A 22149-nucleotide genomic window follows, 5' to 3' on the forward strand; every position below is an offset into this window, starting at 1 on the left:
CCTTGTCAAATACTTGTTGTTTTGCCATTTTGGAATTTATTTATTATTATTTTTTTAATTTTGTTCAGTTATCCAGCATGTAGTAATAACATCGTTAGTTTTTGATGTAGTGTTCAAGCATTCCTTAGTTGCATATAACACCCAGTGGTCATTGCCACACAAGCTCTTCATAATACCCAACACCCAGTTACCCCATGCCCCTACTCCCTCCCTTCTGTAACCCTCAAGTTTTTTTTCCTGGAGTGCAGAGTCTCTCATGGTTGGTCTCCCTCTCTGATGTCTTACTGTTCAGTTTTCCCTCCCTTCCCCTGTGGTCCTTCCTCCCTGCTCTTCCTTATGTTCCACAAATAAGCGAAACCATATGATAATTGTGTTTCTCTGCTTGACTTATTTCACTTAGCGTAATCCCTTCCAGTTCCATCCATGTCGAGCAAATGATGGGTATTCGTCCTTCCTAATAGTTGAGTAGTATTCCATTGTACAATACATTCCATTGTATCCATTCATCTCTTGAAAGGCATCTTGGGCTCCTTCCATAGTTTGGCTATTGTGGACATGGCCGTTGTGAACACTGGGGTGCACGTGCCCCTTTGTTCCACTACAACTGTATCTTTGGGGTACTGGTAAATACCAAAGATACAGATGTAGTGTCAAATACTTGTTGACAGTACTTGTGTGAGTTTATTTCTGGGCTTGCAATTCTGTTGCATTGGTCTATTTCTGACAGTACCATTGTTTTGATTACTTTGTAATATACTTTGAATTCAGGGAATTTTGTGCTTCCAGGTTTGTTCTTCTTTCTCAGTATTGTGTTGGATATTTGGCATCTTTTTATGGTTCTGTACAAATTCTGGGATTTTTTTTCTATCTGAAAATGTCACTGGAATTTTGATAGTGATTGCATTGATTTTAGGTAGGGTGGACATATTAACAATATTAATTCTTCTGCTCTGTGAACACAGGATATTTTTCCATTTGTTTCCTTTCTTTCATGATTATCTTTCATGTCCCTGGTTAAATTTCTTCCTATGAATTTTATTGTTTTTGATGCTACTGTAAATGGGACTTTTTTTCCTTTTTAAAAACTTTTTTATTAACATATAATGTATTATTGCCCCAGGGGTACAGGTCTGTGAATCATCAGGCTTATACACTTGACAGCACTCACCGTAGCACATACCCTTCCCAATGTCCATAACCCAGCCACGTAAATGGAACTTTAAAAAAAAAAAGTTTCTTTTCAGATGTTTTGTTGTTAGTCTATAGCAACATAACTGATTTCTATATATTGGTTTTGTATCCTGAAACTTTATTGCAATTGGTTATTAATTCTAATAGGTTTTTGGTGGAGTCTAGGAATTTCTGTATATAAGATCGTATCATCTACAAACAATTTTAATTTCCTCTTTCTGATTTGGATGCCTATTATTTCTTTTTCTTGGCCATTTGGTCTGGGCTTCCACTGGTCCAGGACTTCCACTATGATCCTGAACAGGAATGATGATAGTGGGCACCCTTGTCTTGTTCCTGATGTTAGAGACTTTCCAGCCTATCATTATTGATTATGATGTTAGCTGTGGGGCCAACAAATAGGGATTTTACTATGTTGAGCTACATTTCTTCTGTATCTAATTTATTGAGAGTTTTTCTCATGAAGGATGTTGAGTTTTATGAAATACTTTTTCTGTATCTATAGAGATGATCATATGGCTGATTTAATCTTTCTTCCTATTAATGTAGTATATCACCTGTCTTACCCCTATTGAACCCTCCTTGCATACAAGAATAAATCCCTCTTAATCGTGGTGTATAATCTTTTGAATATGCTGTTGAATTTTGTTGAGAATCTTTGCATTTGTATTCATCAAGGATATTTATTTGTAGTTTTCTTCTAGTGTCTTTATCAGGCTTTGGTATCAAGGTAATTCTTGCGTCATAAAGTGAATTTAGAACAATGAATTCTGGAACACTGAAAAGAAATAAAGTGAAAACAAAGTGAGTTTGGGAAAATTTGAGAAGGATTGTTACTCTTGAAATTTTTGGTAGACTTCACTAGGGAAACTGTCTGATCCTGGGCTTTTCTTTGTTGGGAAGTTTTTAAATCGTGATTCAATCTTCTTACTTGCTACTGGTCTCCAATTTTCTGTTTCTTCATTATTCATTCTTAATAGGATTGTGTTTCTGGGAACTTCTCTATTTCTTTTAGGTCATAAATTTCTCAGGGTATGTTTGTTCATAGTAGTCTCTTCTAATCCTTTGTATTCTTGTGGTATGAGTTGAAATGTCTTCTTTGCTTCTGATTTTATTCATTTCAGTTTTTTCTTCATTTAGATAATGGTTAGTCAGTTTTATCATTTTAAAAACCCAGTTCTTTGTTTTATCATTTCTGTGGTTTTTCCAGTTTTTATTTCTGCTCTAATCAATTTCCTTATTTTTGCTCATTTTTGGCTGTTTGTTCTTTTTTTCCTACTTCCCTGAGATAGAAAATTAGGTTATTTCAGATAATCTTTTTTCTTAATATAGGCATTTATTACTGAAAAGTTCCCTGTTAGAACTATTTTTGTACCATCTGGTAAGTTTTAGTATATTGTTTCCACTTCCTTTTGTTTCACACTATTGTATCTATTAGTTGTTTGGGAGTGTGTTCTATAGCATATTTGTGAGCTTCTAGTTTTGTACCATTATATTTGAAGAACTACTTGGTACAATTTCCATCATAAGTTAGCTAAGAAATTGTTTTATGACCTAACATATGGTTTGTCCCCTAGAACGTTCATTGTACACTTAAGTGTATTTATTCTGCTGCTGTTGAATGGAGTGTTCATTTTATGTCTGTTAGGTCTATTGGACTAAAGTATAATCTAAGCCCATGTTTTCTTATTGATTGGATGAGTTATCTCCTGTTGAACCTGCGGTATTAGAATCCCTGACTATTGTACGGCTGTTTTTTTTCTACCTTCAAATATGTTACTGTTGGTTTAATATATTTAGGTGCTGTGATACGGTCATATATACTTATAGCTATTATATTTTTTGGATGAATTGACTCATTTTTCATTATATAATGACCCTATTTATCTCTTGTGACCATTTTTCACTTCAATTCTATTTTTTTCTGATGCATGTATAGCTACCCTATTCTTTTGGCTTCCATTTCCATGGAATCCGTATCCTCTCTTTGAATGTATTTTTCTCCTTGAAGCTGAAAGGAATGTCTAGGGGGCACCGTATAATTGGGTCTTCTTTTTTTGTCCATTTATCCACTCTATATCTTTTGAATGAATAATTTAATCCATTTTCATTTAAGTCATTGTTGACAGATAAGGATTTATTAATGCCATCTTAATTGTTTTCTGCTGTCAGGGCCTAGGATTTTATTATTTTGGCAGGCGGGGGTAGGGGAGTCATTTTGTCACTCTGCCTCAGTTGAGCATCTAGGAAGTATTAAAACTGTGAAGGCTTCTCAGTGCACTTTGAACCTGGAAAATAATCCAAACAGGCCCAGGGGACTACGAGTTGGGCAGGTGGAACATATCCCTGTAATCTAGGAATTGTGATGTCTAAGAAACAAGACACAGAATCAGAAAAATAAAATAAATTCCATACTTTCCCCACTCCTGGGGGCGGGAGGAGAATCGGTCACTATCTAAGAGGATACGGGCAGCTGTTTGTTTTATAAATTGATGAATTTTTACAGCAGTATGTTTTGACTCCGTTCTCTTTTTCTTTTGTGTATTTTGTGTAGTTCTGCTTTGAGATTACCATGAGGCTTACATAAAACATCTTATGATAGAATAGTCTGTTTTTTACTGGTAATTTAACTTCAGTAGCTTACTGAAACTACTCTTTACTTCTTGTTCCCTCTGAGGGGGGACTCCGCTTTTTATACCTTCTGTTGATCCTGTAAAAGTAGGCTGGGTGCTGCATGCTCTGGTTTGTGTCCTTTCTCCTCATCCTGCAGAATCGAGGTGGCTTTCTGCATTTGGCCAGTTGTTGTCTGAAAGGCCTTTATTGCCTTCAGAGGGTATACAGGTGGCAGAGGATAGAAGGGTGTGTAGGTGATGCCTATGGAGTATTGAGGGTGCCTGTGGGCCAGCTCGGGGGGGAGCCACTGTTGAAGTCTCTTCAGCAACTTGGTGGCAGGCTTCCTGACGGATTGCATCAGGTAGCTATTAGGATCTGCATTTTTTTGATGTGTTCCATTCTGAGGCCTGGCTGCTATTCTCCATTGTTCATTGCCCCCTAGTTGTGCATTGTATGACTCAGTATTCTGGATGGAGTAAAAATTGTGTCTCTGTCCATCTCCCACACAGCTGGGAGGCCAGGTGCTCACTAACACACACTCAGTTTCCCCTGTGGGAGAGATCATGGGAGAAGTTCTCTCTGGGCACTGAGCTGTGCCCTGCAGAGGAAACTGAAACTCTACTTTTTTTTTTTTTTTTTTTTTAAGATTTTATTTATTTGACAGAGAGAGAGATCACAAGCAAGCAGAGAGGCAGGCAGAGAGAGAGGAGGAAGCAGGCTCACTACTGAGCAGAGAGCCCGATGCGGGGCTTGATCCCAGGACCCTGGGATCATGACCTGAGCCGAAGACAGAGGCTTAATCCACTGAGCCACCCAGGCGCCCCTGAAACTCTTTTTTTTTTTTATGATTTTATTTATTTATTTGACAGAGATCATAAGTAGGCAGAGAAGCAGGCAGAGGAGGAAGCAGGCTCTCCAATGAGCAGAGAGCCCGATGTGGGGCTTGATCCCAGGACCCTGGAATCATGACCTGAGCCGAAGGCAGAGGCCTTAACGCACTGAGCCACCCAGGCACCCCCGAAACTCTACTTTTTAAACCGTCTTCACTGCGTCTATTGTTTCATTATTATTGTTGTTCCATTGGTGCTCTGGCATATCTCTGTTGGACTCAACCTCCACAAAGGCATTTTTGTCCATAGGCAACTGTCAAAAATCAGTGTTCTGTACAGAGGAAGTGGTAGAATGTTCTTATAAGCCATGGTTCTTAAAAAGTCAGTACTGTCAATTTTATTACATATAAAAAGCAAGTTTCTTAGAAAATATCACCTGAAATTATGTCGGGAAAAAATTTAAATTCATAGTATATAAGTAACCATTAGTTAAGTTTAAACATTTGCAAATCATCCTTGAAAAGTGAAGAAGTCCAGTAGTTTCTAAGTCATTTTTAGCAAATATTCAACAACTACTGAAAGCAGCACAGCCACTGTAGATGCCCTCTGTCATAAAGACCCTGTTAATGAGAGCAGCAGAAAGTGCCAAGGGGGTGCAGCATTATAGTGGCAGGTATCAAAAATTGGCAAGAAATATTTCTTCCCAGACAATGAGGACCCTGTCCAGAGAAGGAATACTTGTGGTTGGGACTTGACTTCGATAGAGAAGGATTACTTGGGAAGGTGGTAGAAACCGCTTAGGCAAAGAGTGCTAAGGAACCAGAGATGGCAGAATTCAAAGTACAGGCAAAAAGATCGACCCAGGAAAATGAGTGGTTTACCTGTGAAGTACTGATGGTGTTTCTCAGTGGCGGTGGCTCATGAAGAAATCAAGGGGAGTGAAGAGTTAGTGAAGAAGTCTGCCTGAAATAGGTAAAGTTTTGAGAGACGAAGGAGGCATGGCTACACAGAGGCACCATATTTTAAGGAAATAGCTAGTTTTTGTTAACAACAACAATAAACTGAACCCCCCTAAGCTCTGTGGTCTTTTGCTTGTAGCCAGTTCACCAGTTCAGAAGAATGGGTCCTATTCAAACACGGAAAACTTACCAGAAAGTTAGGTGAAATTGCAAAAAAAAAAAAAAAAAAAGAAAAAGAAATCACTCTAGTATGGATAATGAAGTACTTGGAGGAAAGACCATAAAACTAAGTATGAGAATTTAGAGGTGGCTAGAGAATAGGAAGTAGTAATGTGGCATATGATAAATCTTGTTTATAAACATGGACTCGAAGGTTTTTCTTTAACAGTATTACCAACCACAAACTTAGCTGTAACATAAAATAGCAAAAGTCAGGTTGTAGGAATGGTTGATTAAGCTGTAGAGGAAGTATAAATTAATTGAAAACTATCACAATAATGGCTTAAAGTAGAAGTAGTGTCACTAATACCATAGAGATTACTTAATATTTGCCATTTATGATTCTAAAAAGTTAGCAAACTATAAATATAAGTGAACTTTCTTAATTAGGTAAAGGATATCTTAAAATGTCTAGCAAATATCTTATTTAATACTGATAATTTAAAATAACGCCTATAATTACATACTACTTAGTGGTATTAGTCAAAGCATAAGAATAGAAAAAGAAATGCAGGGAATAAATAAATGTAAATGAGTAAACATGTCATAGTTACTTAGGATTGTCCACCTGAAAAATTTATCACCATTTATGGAGAACCAAAAATAAAAATTATTACTAGAGTTGAACAGGTTTTCTGAATTCAAAGTCACTATCCAATAATCACTACTATTTTTATACAGTAAGCAATTTAAATATGTAATTGAACATAAAATCTTTACTAGGAAGAAAAAATATACTTTAGTATTTTTTAGATTACAAAAGGTTTTTTAAAATTTTTTTAATTGAGTAATGTTAGTCACCATACACTACATCATTAGTTTTTGATGTAGTGTTCCATGACTTCTTGTTTGTATATAACACCCTCATTGCAATACGTGCCCTCCCTAATACCCATCACTAGGCGAACCTCCCCTCCAAAAAATAATAGCCCTCAGTTTGATTCCAGGAGTCCACAGTCTCTCATGGTTCATCTTCCTAATTCCCGCCCCGCCTCCCCTCCCCCGCTTCACTTTCCCCTTCCTTCTCTCAACGTCCTCCTTGCTATTCTTTAGGTTCCACAAATAAGTGAAATAATAAGATAATTGCTTTCTCTGTTTGACTTATTTCACTCAGCATAATTTTCTCCAGTTCCATCCATGTTGATACAAATGCTGGGTATTCATCCTTTCTGGTGGAGGAGAATACAGATTCCTTTCCATCATTATTTTAAATAAGTACATAAAACATAACCCAAAGAAGGAAAAGACTCAATAAATAGTAGTGATGATTACTATTAGCTTACAACAATAATTCTGGGGAGGAAAATAATGAAGGCATGCTATTGTCAACTGAGTCGAATTCAGAGAGATTACATTATCAGTGTTTTGGTAGACTAAAACAGTGACAAGATTGGGCAAAACACTAAATACTAAATAACTTTTAACTTAACAGAAACACTGAAATAAATACTATATTTTCATTAAAAAACCTGGGTAGCTTTACTGAATTAAGCAACTTGAAAACCAGCCTGAACAAAACCCAAAACACTTTTGAACTAAGACAACTGAGATCACCTCTAGTATCCAATTATATTAGAGTATAATTAATCCATTATAACTCAATTATCAAAAGTAAGCAAATATTAAACTTAATGAAAAAGCCCAAACTTCAAGTTTGTATTTTCTCTATCTAACTAGAGAGAGATTTTCTCCATATATGAGAAAGTCACAGAGGTTCTTTTTGAATTTCCGGACTCTAGGTATTACTGAAGATAGATGCTATGCTATAGTGTGACATGCCTGGTTGTCTTAACCTGTCCTATCACATTCAACTCAATCGTAAAGACTACTAATTCTTTGTAGAAAATAAAACCAGAAGGATAAAGGACTACCACATGAAGATGAAGTTGCACAAACCAACAATTAGCTATAAATATATACACACATGTAGTCTGAATTTTGAAACTCTAGTCATATACATTTTTTATCATTTGCAAATATCTTGCCCCATTCCACGGGTTGCCTCTTCATTTTGCTGTACAGAAGTTTTTTATATTGATGAAGTCCCAGAGTTCTTTTTCACTTTTGTTTCCCTTGCCTTTGGAGATGTGTCTTGATAAAGGGCTGCTATCCAAAATCTGTAAAGAACTTCTTAAACTCAATACCCAAAAAACCAAAATAATGAAGTCAAAAAATGAGAAGAAGACATGAACAGACACTTCTCCAAAGAAGACATACGAATGGCTAATAAACACATGAAAAATTATTCATCATCATTAGTCATGATCAGGGAAATTCAAATCAAAACCACAATGAGATACCACCTTACACCAGATAGAAAGGCAAAAACTGACAAGGCAAGACAAATGTTGGAAAGGATGCAGACAAAGGGGAATCCTCTTACACTGCTGGTGAGAATGCAAGTTGGTACAGCCACTTTGGAAAACAGTGGGGGGGGGGTCCTCAAAAGTTAAGAATACAGCTACCCCTTGAGCGAGCAATTACACTACTGGGTATTTACCCCCAAAGAAACAGATGTAATGAAAAGAAGGACCACATGCACCCCAATGTTGATAGCTGCAATGTCCACAATAGCCAAACTGTGGAAGGAGCCAACATGCCCTTCAACAGATGAATAGATAAAGAAGATGTGGTCCAAAGTTTCAAAGGAGTATTAATAAACAAGGAAACTAAGATTCAGCAAACTTAACTTGTAGCTTACACAGCTAGAAAATGATTGGCTAGGAGTTGATCCCATGTGTCTTACTTCTAGTTCTAAATTCTTTTAATGATGCTGGGCTTCTCTAAATTGGGACATGTATCTCATATGTTGGATGTTTAAACCAATGGATGTAGTGAGCCATTATGACGACAAATAAATGCCTAAAGTTTTATATGGTGCATAAATGTTAAATACTTGAACAGATCAATTTTCTTCCATTCTCTGCTACATCATGCAGATTTTGTATTTCTGCTTTGAATCCTTGGAAGCTAATTACCTTGGCATAGCAGAAAATATTCTAACATTCAGAAGCACATACTTGAGAAGGAAATCTTGGCAAGTGTGCACACTCCCCAATGGCAGACTTTTAGAAGTTAGTAACAGGCTGCAGAGTATAGACATGTTTTCAAACAATATATTTTAAAACTCTAGTCTGATGACAAAATGTTGAATGTAAAAAGCTCCTCCTCTTGAAACTTTTGTTTTTCATAATACAGAAATATACAAACTGTGATATTTTCCTTAGCTATAGATAGCTTATGGAAACTAATTTGAATCTTCTTTACCACATTCTGCCTGATAGCCACCACTACCCTCACCAAATATGACTATTTATTGTAAAAACAGCTAGACTGAAGTGGAAAAAGAAATGGTTTTGTTCATTTCTAATCTTACCCAATTCTTAAGATATCCTTACAAAGTTAAGAGGATACCCAAAATGCTAACCCATTGATTCAGATTTTCAAACATTTGTGTGAAATAACCAATATCCCCTTTTCCTATGGGAAAGATAATGTTTAGTAATTTTTCTCTGATGAAAGATTGGATTGCACAGAAAAGGAAAGCTTCTAAAGTAAAAATAATGAATTAGACCAGACCACTAATATAATATCAAATTGTATGCAAATAAGAATAACGAGAAAAAGTTTGTTAAAGAAGCTCTGTCCACATACCCACTTCTTGGTAAAGAACAAGCCTGTACAGTTAGCATTTGTATATTGAACCTTTGCAGAAGTATCTCCCAGGGGATTACTGAGTGTTTCACATGCTTCATTCTATAGACTATTCTATTGCTAGGTTTTTTTTTTTTTTCCATTATTCATATTATGGTATGTGACTCACAGGCTGAGAACGTGGTGTTTCCTGGAGATAGGAAGCTGTTTATAGTGTTTTAGGGTATAGATTAGAGACAAAGTTTACAATTTCCTTATATGGAGGAAGATATGCAAATATTTAAAAAGTATATTAGAGTTTCCTGATTCTGAGTTTTAAAAAAAAAAATAGGTAAAGGAGTATTCATAGGTTCCTCCTGGTCTTGAAAAAAAAAAAAAAGCTATTAACTCCTGTTTATAAGTGATGGTAATTGTTTATAGAGCTGAATAAGCATTGATTCTGGTTTTACTCCATTTTCCCTTCCTCCATTCCCGAAAGAAGTAGGATGATAAACAAGAAGCTTACACATCACCTGTTTTATGATGAGTTTAAAATAGAATGGTTGGGTAAAATATTGAACTACACTGCTACATAATTTTAAGGAGTATTATGTAAATCTATAGTTTATAGTTTTCAGAAATAAATGTTGACTTGGAATATCAAAATGAGTTAAAATGTTGTGTTTTGTAGCCCTTAGCACAGATCTTCATGGCAGCCTAAAGCTCTTCATAGATGGCTGTCCTTTCAAAGCAGAAATAGAAGTGTGATAGTTACATTCATTTCACATGCAAAGAAAAATATCCTAAGAAGTTGCAATTAAAAATGTGAAATATAAACATCATCTTTAAAAATCTAATAACCCAAACTTTATTATCACAGTAAATCTTAGTAGGACAGAAGCAGTTTTCTGCCTTTGAACACTGATGATCTATATTGTAAGATGATTCTCAAACCTTAATGTGTCTTCTGTCTCAAAGAAATTAGATCAGTTTAATTAAGTTTTGTGACAAATTTACATTTGAAATTAATACAGACTATTAAATGAGTTTCACATTCCTGAAGGGTTCTTTGGTGTCTGCATATTGTGTTGTATCAGTAGAAATGTATTTCTTGAGACCATTCAAAACTGCAAGGTGGCTCTCACATCAGAATGATTACCTTTCCAAATTTATTTGAAATTATGTAACTTCTAATATTATGCGTACTGTGGGTTTTGTTTTGTTTTTTTTTTTACTTTGTTCTCTTTATAAGTGAGAAGCAGGTAAGTGCTGCTAATGTTTTTTTCAGTGAAGCAACTGCTGTTTTTAACTTTGAGTCATTTGAAGATGGTATGTCTGTTTGCAAATTGGTAGTTTCCGTATATAGCCTCATGTATATTTTTGTGTTAGGACTATGGCAAGAATATAATGGAAAGATTTCATATATTTTTAGGGTACCATTTTCTTAATGTAGTTCCTAATGTAGTTCCTAATTTTGTGTAATGAGGACAGACAGTAGCCTCAGTAATTCAAAGAACATCTTAAAACTACTCATACATGAATGGACCTCCTTTTTCTTTCTTTTTTAATGTTGTGTGGTTGCCCTAGTCTTTTGCTTGTTGTAAAGTCGTAATTAAATAAACCTCACTATGAAGATCCAATACTTGGAATGACTGTCTAGCTTCTGTACTCCATGCCTAACCTTAATCCAACTCAGTAGTGGTTATAAATAATACTTGTTGAGACAGTTAGGTTCAGTGTGTAACTCCTTTCCATGAAATAAAGTATTTAGTCTCAAGAAAAATACTTCCTACCTTTTTCCTTTATAGACTGAGTGATAGGAAATAATGGTTATACTATAAATTTACTACAGTAAGTCACTTATGATTAGTAGAAATGAATAGTGTATGAATTTTCTGATGTGGTTGTCTATGTTACTCTGGAAATTATACTTGAAGAAGTCATTAAATTATTTGTAATATAACATTGTAAGGACATGGACTGTAGAGAGGATTATATAAAACAGGATATTTTTAGTCTTTACTGTAAAGTGAGTATAGTTGACCTTTGAACAAATCAGGTTTGAATTGTTTGGGTCCGTTTATATGCAGATTACTTTTTATAAATACAGTACAGTACTGGTAAGGTATTATCTTTAGCTAATTTTAAGAATAAGTATATAATAGGGGTTACCTAGGTGTCTCAGTCAGTTGGGTGTTTTGACTATTTCAGCTCAGGTCATGATCTCTGATGTGAGATAGAGACTACAGATTCTCTCTCTCCTCTTCCTCCGGTCTTCGCCTCTCCCCCTTTTAAAAAATATTCTTTTATTATTTTTATAATTTTTTAATTTGAGAGAGAGTGTGTGAATGGGGAGGGGCAGAGGGAGGAGAAAGAGAGAGAGGGAAAGCAAAAGAGAGAATCTGAAGCCAACTTCTTTTGAGATCATGCCCTGAGCTGAAATCAAGAGTCAGTTGCATAACCAACTGAGCCACCCAGACACCCCTCTTTTTTTATTATAGTCTTTATCTGGTTTTGGTATTAGGGTAATGCTGGCCGCATAGCATGACTTTGGAAGTTTTCTATTTTTTTGATACAGTTTGAGAACAATGGGTATTAACTCTCCTTGAAACATTGGTAGAATTCACCTCTGCAGCCATCTGGTCCTGGACTTTCTGTTTGTTGAGTTTTTGGATTCCTAATTCAGTGTCTTTGCAGGTTATTGGTCTGTTCAAGTTTTCTGTTTCTTCCTGTTTCAATTTTGGTAGTTTATATTTTTCTAGGAGTGCACCCATTTTTTCCAGATAACCCAATTCGTTGGCATATAATTGCTCATAATATTCTCTTGTACATATTTCTGTGGCAATGGTTGTTATTTCTTCTCTCTCATTTGTGATTTTATTTATTTGGGTCCTTTCTCTTTTTGCTAAGTCTGGCTGAAGGTTTATCAGTTTTATTGATTTTTTTCCCAGAGAACCAGCTCCTGGTTCCACTGGTCTGTTTATTGGGTTTGGTTTTTTTTTTTTTTTTTTTTTTAGTTTCTATATCTTCTTTTGTTGTTCTTTTTCTAGCCCTAAGGGTGTAATGTTAAGTTGCTTGAGTTTTTTCTTACTTCTTGAGGTAGGCCCGTGTTGCTATACACTTTTGCTTAGGACTGCTTCTGTTGTGTCCCAAAGATTTTGGACTGTTTTTTTTCATTTCTTCCATGTATTTTTTTAAAAATTTCTTCTTTGATCTCCTGGTTGACCCATTTATTGTTTCGTAGCCTGTGGTTTAACCTCTATGTATTTGTGGTCTTTCCAAATTTTTTCTTGTGGTTGACTTCTAGTTTCATATCATTTGGTCAGAAAGGGTACATGGTATGATCTCAGTCATTTTGTATTTGTTGAGGCCTGATTTGTGACCTGTTATGTGGTCTACTTTGGACAATGTCCCATGTGTACTTGAGAAGAATGTTTTGGGATAGAATGTTCTGAATATATCTGGTAAGTCCATCTGGTCTAGTGTGTCATTTGAAGCCATTGTTTCCTTATGTATTTTCTGCTTAGGTGATCTGTCACTTGATATAAGTGGAATGTTACATTCTCCTAGTCCTGTATTATCATCAATTAGTTCTTTTTTGTTATTGTTTTATATAGTTGGGTGCTCTGAGGTTGGGGGCATAAATATTTACAGTTACTGTATCTTCTTGTTGGATTGTCCCATTTATTATGATATAGTGCCCTTCTTAGTCTTCTTATAGTCATTGCTGTAAAGTGTAGTTTTTTTGAGGTAAGTATCGCCACTCCAACTTTCTTTCAAGATCCCTTTGTATGGTAAATGTTTCTCCATTCCCTCACTTTCACTCTGCAGGTATCTTTGGGTCTAAAATTGATCTCTTAGAAGCAGCATATAGATGGGTCTTAAATTTTTAATCCACTGTGACACCGTTTTTTTTTTTTTTTTTTTAAAGATTGTATATATTTGACAAATAGAGATTACAAGTAGGTGGAGAGGCAGGCAGAGAGAGGGGAGGAAGCAGGCTCCCCACTGAGCAGAAAGCCCTATGCGGGGCTCGATCCCAGGACCCTGGGATCATGACCTGACCTGAAGGTAGAGGCTTTAACACACTAAGCCACCCAGGCACCGACCCTGTGTTTTTTTATTTCAACTTTTAGTGCATTTACATTCAAAGTAAGATCTTATTTGTTTATTGTCATTTCTGGAGATTTCTCTGATCCTTCCTTGTCTTTGTCACTTTGGGTCTTTCCAGTCAAAGAGTCCTCTTTAGTATTACTTGCAGGGCTGATTTAATGGTCAGAGGACTCCTTTAGTTTTTGTTTGGGAAATTCCTTCTCTCTCCTTCTATTCTGAATGATAGCCTTGCTGCATAGAATATTCTTGGCTGTGGATTTTTCCCATTCAGCATGTTTAAATATATCATGCCACTCTCTTCTGGTCTGTTAAATTTCTGCTGCGAAATCTCCAGCTAGCCTTATAGATCTTATGAGTTAAGGACTTCTTTTACCTTGCTGCTTTTAAGATTTGTTCTTTATCAGTATATGTCTTAGTGTTGGCTTGCATTTGTTGATTTTGATTAGAAGTTCTCTGTGCCTCCTAGATCTGGATGTTTGTTGGCCTCCCCAAGATAAGTGAAGTATTATGCTATTATTTTTTGAAATAAATATTCTACTCCCTTTTCTCTTTTCTTGTTCTGGGACTCCTTTGTTATTACGCTTGATGGAGTCACTGAGTTCCCTAAGTCTATTCTCATGTTTCATAATTCTCTCTCTTCTGTTCAGCTTCATTATTTTATCTTCTGGGTCACTTACTTGTGTTCCTCTGCTTCTTCTAGCCTGCTGCTCATTGCATCAAGCCAGTTTCCAATCTCATTCATTGTATTCTTCATCTCTGTGGTATGGGTCTCCTTGATGTCTTCTATTCTTTTCTCAAGCCCAGTGAGTATCCTTATTATTATTGCTTTAAATTTTCCATCAGGCCTATTACTTATAACTCTTGGCTATGGCTTTATCTTGCTCTTTCATTTGGATTAATTTCCAAAGTCCCAGAGTTAGTAAGTAAAAATTATTCTAATGGGTGAAGTGATACATGGTTTTTTTAAACTTAGTTCTGTGACCATTATTTTTAAAAGATGCAGAATTCTGATATACTTTGATTTACATATTATAAAATTATACCCTGTTTTTCAGTGTATAGTTTTTGCTATGACTTCTGGGCAGATGTGGAATCATATTCGTGGACCTCCATATGCTCATAAGAACCCACACAATGGACAAGTGGTAAGTGTTTGTTCTAAGCATTCATATTTTGAACTTTAATCCTGTTTATTTTTAATCTAGTATTCACACACAACATGGGGCCCAAATTAAGGACCTCAAGATTCAGGTGCTCTACTGACTGGGCCCTTTCATCCTGTTTATATAGGAATAAAAAATCATGTGCAGTATTTAGTGAGAACAGATTTTGTCTGTAAATCTAAAGTTTTGTTCTTTCTCTTCTAATACTACCTCTACTATATATACACACATGCATGTATATATAATATGTTTTTTTAGGGTGAGGACTGCTTTAGTGTTTAAGAAAATTATGGTACCTACCACATGAAATAAACATTCATAACCTAGTTTTTCACCTTTACATATTGCTACAGCAGTATTATGTAATGCCAAGAGAGGCAATAGGAATAGTTTGTTCTTAACTGAATTTACCATTAATGGGACACCAACTACAGATTAATTAAAACATCATTCAGAACCCTGGCAGTCATCATATTAGAAGGCTACGAAGTGTTTGCTACAACATTAAAAAAGAAATTGATGTGCAGCTGAATCAGTAGCAAAGTTCACATTAGTAACTGCTACTGAATTTATTTATTTTGTTGCTTCACTTTTCTAGGTATTTTGTTTTTGTTTGGTAAATGGGATATATTGTAATCAACTTTGGAAAACTAGATCAGCTGTCTTTGGGGCTTAATATTTATTAGGTTGGTGAAGATTAACTGTTTAAAAATGTGACCTTCTCTAACTTTTTCATTTTGAAAACAAAGATTACTCCAGTAATGACATCCTTCATGTACCTGTTACGAAACAGTTACTAGCTCATAACAATACTTGTTTCATCTCTTCTTCCTGTCAGTTCTCTTCACCTTCCATACAGAAATACTTTAGTAGGTATCCCTAGAAGACAAGGTCTTTGAAAATCATAACCATGTTGCCACAATCACCTAGAATATTAAATTCTTAATTTCTTTTTTTTGTATATAAATTCTTAACTCAAAGTTGCAGTTTTGAATGAAATTTTCACATGGCCGAATGTTATAAATTCTCTTTAACTCTATAGATTACAACATAAGTTTGAGATTCATTGTTTATAGTGCTTCAAATACCTATAATATTAAAGCCAACAAGTTATTATTTCTTCTTCCTACATTATGACTGTCTTTGAACTTCTTGATGGAACTCTGTACATTGGGAAATCATTCACTTTGTTCATTGCCCAGTTAGGTTTTAAGGACTAGTTGCTAGCCAGAGTTAGGTAAGGATCAGTTTGGTCTCAGATTTCTCCTGAAGATGGCAATGATACTGTGTCAGAGTGAGACTGTTTGGATGATCAGCTGCCATAGTCATTTAGACACAGCTTTTTCCATGTGTGTATATTTTTGAAATCTTTCATTAGTTACAGGAGTTACTGGGTGTTTTTAATAATTAAATTATTTTAAAGAAAATAAGTGGAAATAATGATCAAGGAAATCTTTCCAGCAGCCTGACTAGAAAGTGTTCTCCTTTCCGATACCCATACTCTTCTGTCCCTTTCCTATTATGTTTGTCCTTCGTAGCACTAAATCATCTAACATGCTATCAAATCTACTTATTTTGTATTATTTGTATTTGTCTGCCTTTTACCATGACACCAGTAAGACATAAAAAGTCCTGCTATCAGGTACTTACCATTACCAGTTTTTATCACTGTTCCTACTACATAAAGTCCTAATGCAAAGATTGGGTCACTATTACGTTCCTACTAGTTCAAAGTGTAAATTTAGGAAATCTTATAAATTTGTTACTACTGTCTTTTAAGAGAATATTCCTTAGGTTGTAAAGCATTAAGCATTGCTTTTTATTTGATTTGTTTAAGTATATGGAAAATTAACCAACATTCTTATGAAATGTGTTAACTTGTATAGGGGAAGAAAAAATAGTTTTTCCTCTACTCTTCTGAGTTTTTGGCTAGGACCATTATAACAAAATACGGAATTATAAGAGAAAAACAGACATTTATTAAGAAGTATACTTCCTTTATACATGGGAGGTACTCAGGGAAAAATCGGTAATACTCAGAGGTGACCAGGAAAAGCAAGGTAAGTAAAAGTCAGATTTATTGTGCAGAATTAAGTTACAAGGTGCCCTCCCCCCACGCCCCCACATTTTTTGGTAAAGCTCTAAAGTTGGCTCTAGGCATTTACCTTTCTCCTTCCTGGCAGAGAGGGAGGAGGGACACCTTTGTAATTTTATATGCTGCTTTTAGGCACATTGGGGAGGCCAGAAATCTTTCTTAAATCTTCTCCTCAACTGCCTTCAACTTATAATAGTCCTTACAGGAAAGTTGCATGCCTTTCTTAATCTAATCTCTATTGTCTATAGCTTTTCTAAATCATCAAATCTTCTTACATGTAGTGTACTGGAGTAATAAGCTCCCAAAGTTTGTGCCAGTAACAGTAACTGACAATGGATGTGACCTATTGTTTACTGACTACATGTGAGACACTAGACTTCAATAGCTGAATATTTTAGGATACTAGGTGAATATTCCTAAAACGTAAATTATTATAATACGTATGGACCTGCCTTACCAGTTTACAATCCCAAGTACCTTTCCCATTTCCTCACCATTGTAATTTTATTTTTCAACCTGTTAACTCTTCTGTTTTGCAGAGAAACTCAGCCTTAGCCTATTTGTGCCATTGTTTGTTTCCTAACTACATGCCTGTTTCCTGCTTCCATTCCTGAAATGTCCTCTCTATCCATCAAATTGTACCCATCCTTCGTATCTCACTGATTTTGCCACCCTGCTGAGATGCGCTACGTAATTACACTGCAAGTGCCCCCACTTCCCTTTACATATTTATTAACATGTAGTTAATCCATTTACGTATCTGTGCATTTTTTAGTACAATAATTCTTCAATATTTTATATATCCCACTTTAGTCAAATCCTTAGACATAATGGAGTTTCTCTGAAGCTATTTTTATCTTGACAACTTGTATGTAGCTGGTCCTCAGGAAGTGTTTTATTAAATGATTATAAGGATTCATACTAGAAGATTTTTGTTTCTAAAATTAGATTATCTTAATTCTCCTTTTAATGGTCTCACTAGTCAGAAGAATAATAGGATTAACATGTCACTGTTAATTCAGCATAAACCAGTTCTTCTGACAGGAACATTTATTTTAAAGTTCAGATTAGAGAGAGATTATTTAGAAAATTATTTATCTTTTTCCACATTTTTATATTACTATTTTTCAGGTAGTTATTGGCATGGCCCTTAAGAAAAGGTACTCTGAGGCCTAGAGGAACACACTGGGAGAATTTTCTGTAAAGGGAAAAAGCATTTCCTTCATACATACATCTTTTAACTATTTACCTTAACTTTCAGCAACTTAAATTAGAAATAATGAAATTTAAACCTATAGCTAAGGTATTTCAAAAGATGAATTTTGTTCCAACTCCTTACCCTTTTGTATTTTATAAAAATAGAAAGATCTTAGAAATTCAGGAGCTTTTTGCTAGAGCAATGATGCATGAATGTACTCCTGGCCACAGAGATGTGGATACAGGTTTAAGTTTATGTGAGATATTAACTGTTTAGCAGTATAGACAAAGCCTTTAGTCTGCCTATGAAAGCACTGTGTAAAGGAGCAGTAGAATGTTGCCCCTTAGTATAGAGCTTTTCTCTTGTTTTGCATTTTAACATATTCCCAAGCAAATTTATCTTCCTGTCTTTTATATGCATAATGTCAACATACACTGAAACAGGTAATTATAGTTTAAGTTTTGTTTTAATGAATTGATTTACATAATAATGTGTTTTCATATTACTGAAATATGAAATATGAGATTAACTTTGCTTTACAATGAAATGGTTACTAGTACATAACTTTAAATAATGATTGTTCATTAGAATGATAATAGTAAATGTTTTTCTTTATAATAGATGTGTTTAAATTTCAAGATATAACTTGAAAATTAGTACCATCCTTCTTTGGGAATTTCTTCATATTTTAATCTGTATTTCTAAAGAGAAATTACGATGTAGGATTTGTATTTTTTAGAATATTATAATGAGGCTGTTTACCTCTTTCAGTGGTATGGAGTATCTTGTGAATATATAAAGGAATTTTATAACTTGGCATTTATTCCTGATCACCAGTGTACATCAAGTGCATTAGTGGGGAGTAAGCTGTATAAGACAATTTCCATTTACACTTTGGAGATTTATTTGTAGTTAACTGTTATACACAAAGATCAGCTAATTGAGTTTAATTTTGCTAATTACATAAATGGTTTACTTCAACTCTATGTTAGATGTTTTAAGGAATTTGTGTTAAATTATTCATGAAGAATTACTTATGTCAGTGCTAGGTTAACGTGAACTAACTTTGTAAATACTTGGATTGCATTATGAAGTTCTCTATGATTTCCAGAGCTATTTATTTTTTTTTCCTTTTCCTCTGAAGTTGTGATTTCTAAATAGAATTCTGGGTTATTAGTTCTTTTGTCCCAAACACTACATAACCACATTGCCATATTTCCTGTTTAACAGCAGTTTAATAGCAGTTGTCTTTATAAGATCCAGTTTTATATTTTTTAAGTATAAAAACCATATTAGTTACAAAAAGCCTTTATTTTTTTCCTCTGACGAGTTTTCATTTCAGGTATTGATTAGGATTATCACTTGATATTTCAGGAAATTCATAGAAATTCAAATTCTTGAAAGAAGTACAAAGCTTACTGACTTTAGGTTACCAAATTTCAAAACGTATATTAAAGCTGCATTATTTAATAGAGCATTTTATTAATTGTGCAAACTCATTCTGTTATATTGGTATATTTGTCTTTCATTCAACAGACAAGTACACATTTATGGCCATAGTAATAACCAAAATGTAGTATGGAACCAGGGCCTTTTTAATAAATGGTGCTAGAGTAACTGAAAAATACAGAATCTTAACAGTTGTCATATACCATAAACATAAATCCCCCTGAATTATGGAGATAACTATGAATGCAAAACATGCTACATTGAAATACCTTACAATTAGGAACTATCATCATCAAGATAAGTCACAGAGTGGAGAAGATATCTGTAGTACAGATGCTTTCACAAAGACTTGGATCCAGAAGACATAAAGAAGAAGCACAACTCAGTGGCAAAAAGTTGGGGAAGACTTGATCGCACTTTCTCAAAAGGGGCTATAGAAATGGCCACTAAACATATGAAAAGGATTTCAGCCTTATTATTACCTATGTAAATGGAAGTTAAAACACAGTACAGTGCTATGATACTATCAGCATAATTATTAAAATCAGTAACACTGATACCATGCAGAGTTTCAGTACCTAGAAAATGAATTCACTCAAGCAGTTTAAAAGCTGACACCATGTATTAAAACTGATCATACTCATACCCACGATCCTGAAATTTTTCATAAATATATATTTAAGAGAAATGGATACATATGAGTGCCAAATGCAGTGTAGAAAAACGTTAATAGCATTATTCTTAATAGCCCCAGAGTGGCAACAACCTAAATGTCTATCATTCGAATAAATTATAAATAGTGAAATACATATAACTGTTTAGAACAAAAAGAACAAATCTCAAAGCTATAAACTGAAAGAAGCCTGGCACAAAACCAGGCAGAACTTTTCCATGTGTTAAATGTCAGGGAAGTGGTACCTTTGAGCTGTATGGGTTGTAACTGGAATGGCACAGGAGACAGCTTGTAGATACCCCATTTCTTCACTTAGGTGATAGGCACACAGGTGTGATCAGTTTGTGAAATTCATCTAACTTTAAACTTGTGAAATAGTATGCTATACATGTATAAACATTTTTCTATACTCTGAAAACTGCAAGACATTGATAAAAGAAATGACAATAAACATAAATGGAAAGATACACAACACTCATAAGTCAGAAGAATTAACGTTTGGATGTACAGTGCATACTACACAATGCAGTCTACAGCTTTGGCGTAATCCCTATCAAAATATCAATGGCATTTTTCACAGAACTAGAACAAAGAAATCTAAAATGGAACCAAAAAGATATGGAGTAACCAAAGCTGTCTTGAGAAAGAAAAATCTGGCGGTGTCAAGAGCCTTGATTTCAAAGTATACTACCAAGCTATGGTAATCAAAACAGTATACTACTATATAAAAACACATAGATCAGTGGAGCAGCTTAAAGTCCACAAATAACTGACATTACTGGGGTTTATTACATGGGTTTAATCTTTGATAAAGGAGGCAAGAATAGACAATGGGGAGAAGATGGTCTCTTCAATACATGGTGTTGGGAAAACGAGACCACTTGCTTAAAATACACACAAAAACACTCAAAAAAGGATTTAAGACTTCAATACAAGCCTGGAAAAATTCTTAAAAGGTAACATAGTATTGGACATTTCTCTAAGCAATATTTTCCTTGATATTTCTTTAGGCAAGAGAAAAAAAAAGGCTAAAATCAACAAGTGGGACTACATCAAGCAAAAAGCTTTACATACGGAAGGAAATCATTAACAAAATGAAAAGGCAGCCCACTGTATGGGAGAAGATATGTACAAATGATATATTTGATAAGGGGTTAATATAAAAAATACATAGAAAACTCACACAACTCAGTACCAAAAAACCAAAACAAACAAACAAACAAAAAACCAGTGTAATTAAAAAATGAGCAGAGGACCTGAACAGTTTTCCAAAGAATACAACAGATACAGGAACAGATGCTCAAAACCACTAATCATCAGTGAATGCAAATCAAGGCCACAGAGAGATACCACCTAACATGGCAGAACAGAGAGAGTTGAAAAGACAAAGTAACAGGGGTTAGCAGGAGGAAAGGGAAGGCTCCTGCATGAATGGTGGGAAAGCGTGAATGGTGACACCACTTGAAAAACAGTATAGATGCTCCTCAAAAACTCAGAACTACTCTGTGATCTGGCAATTGCACTTCTGGGTATTTATCCAAAGAAAATGAAAACACTAATTTGAAAAGAGAATATGCATCCCTATGTTTATTGCAGCATTATTTACAACATCCAAGATATAGATGCAAGGTAAGCATTCATTATTAGGTGAAAAGATGAAGATGTGATGTACACACAAACACACAGTGGAATGTTACTCAGCCATAAAGAAGGAAACCTTGTCATTTGAGGCAACACGGATGGACCTAGAGGGTATCGTGCTAAGTGAAATAAGTTAGAGAAAGGCAAATACTATATAATTTCACTTGTATGTAGAATCTAAAGAACAAATTAAAGCAGAAACAAATACAGAGAACAAAGTGTTAGTTGTCGGAGGGAAGAGGCCAGGGGTTGAGAGATGGGTAGAATGGGAAAGAACATTAAAAATTAGAAATTTCTACTTATAAGAAGAATGCAATGTACAGCATAGGGAATATGGTAGTATTTTAATAATTTTGTATGGTGATGGATATA

The 22149-nt window shown here is 34.8% G+C and overlaps 1 protein-coding gene across 3 annotated transcripts in view; it reads left to right on the forward strand.

Moving 5' to 3' along the window:
* The window catches only part of TUSC3 (tumor suppressor candidate 3), a 261179-nt gene that overhangs the window by 143849 nt on the left and 95181 nt on the right, over positions 1–22149 (forward strand). For all 3 annotated transcript variants that reach the window (XM_059384047.1, XM_059384049.1, XM_059384048.1), the window contains exon 6: positions 14614–14703. In XM_059384047.1, coding sequence (XP_059240030.1) covers positions 14614–14703 — 90 coding nt within the window. The remainder of the gene's footprint in view (positions 1–14613; positions 14704–22149) is intronic.

Source organism: Mustela nigripes, chromosome 18 (assembly GCF_022355385.1).
Source record: "Mustela nigripes isolate SB6536 chromosome 18, MUSNIG.SB6536, whole genome shotgun sequence".
NCBI classification, from domain to species: domain Eukaryota; kingdom Metazoa; phylum Chordata; class Mammalia; order Carnivora; family Mustelidae; genus Mustela; species Mustela nigripes.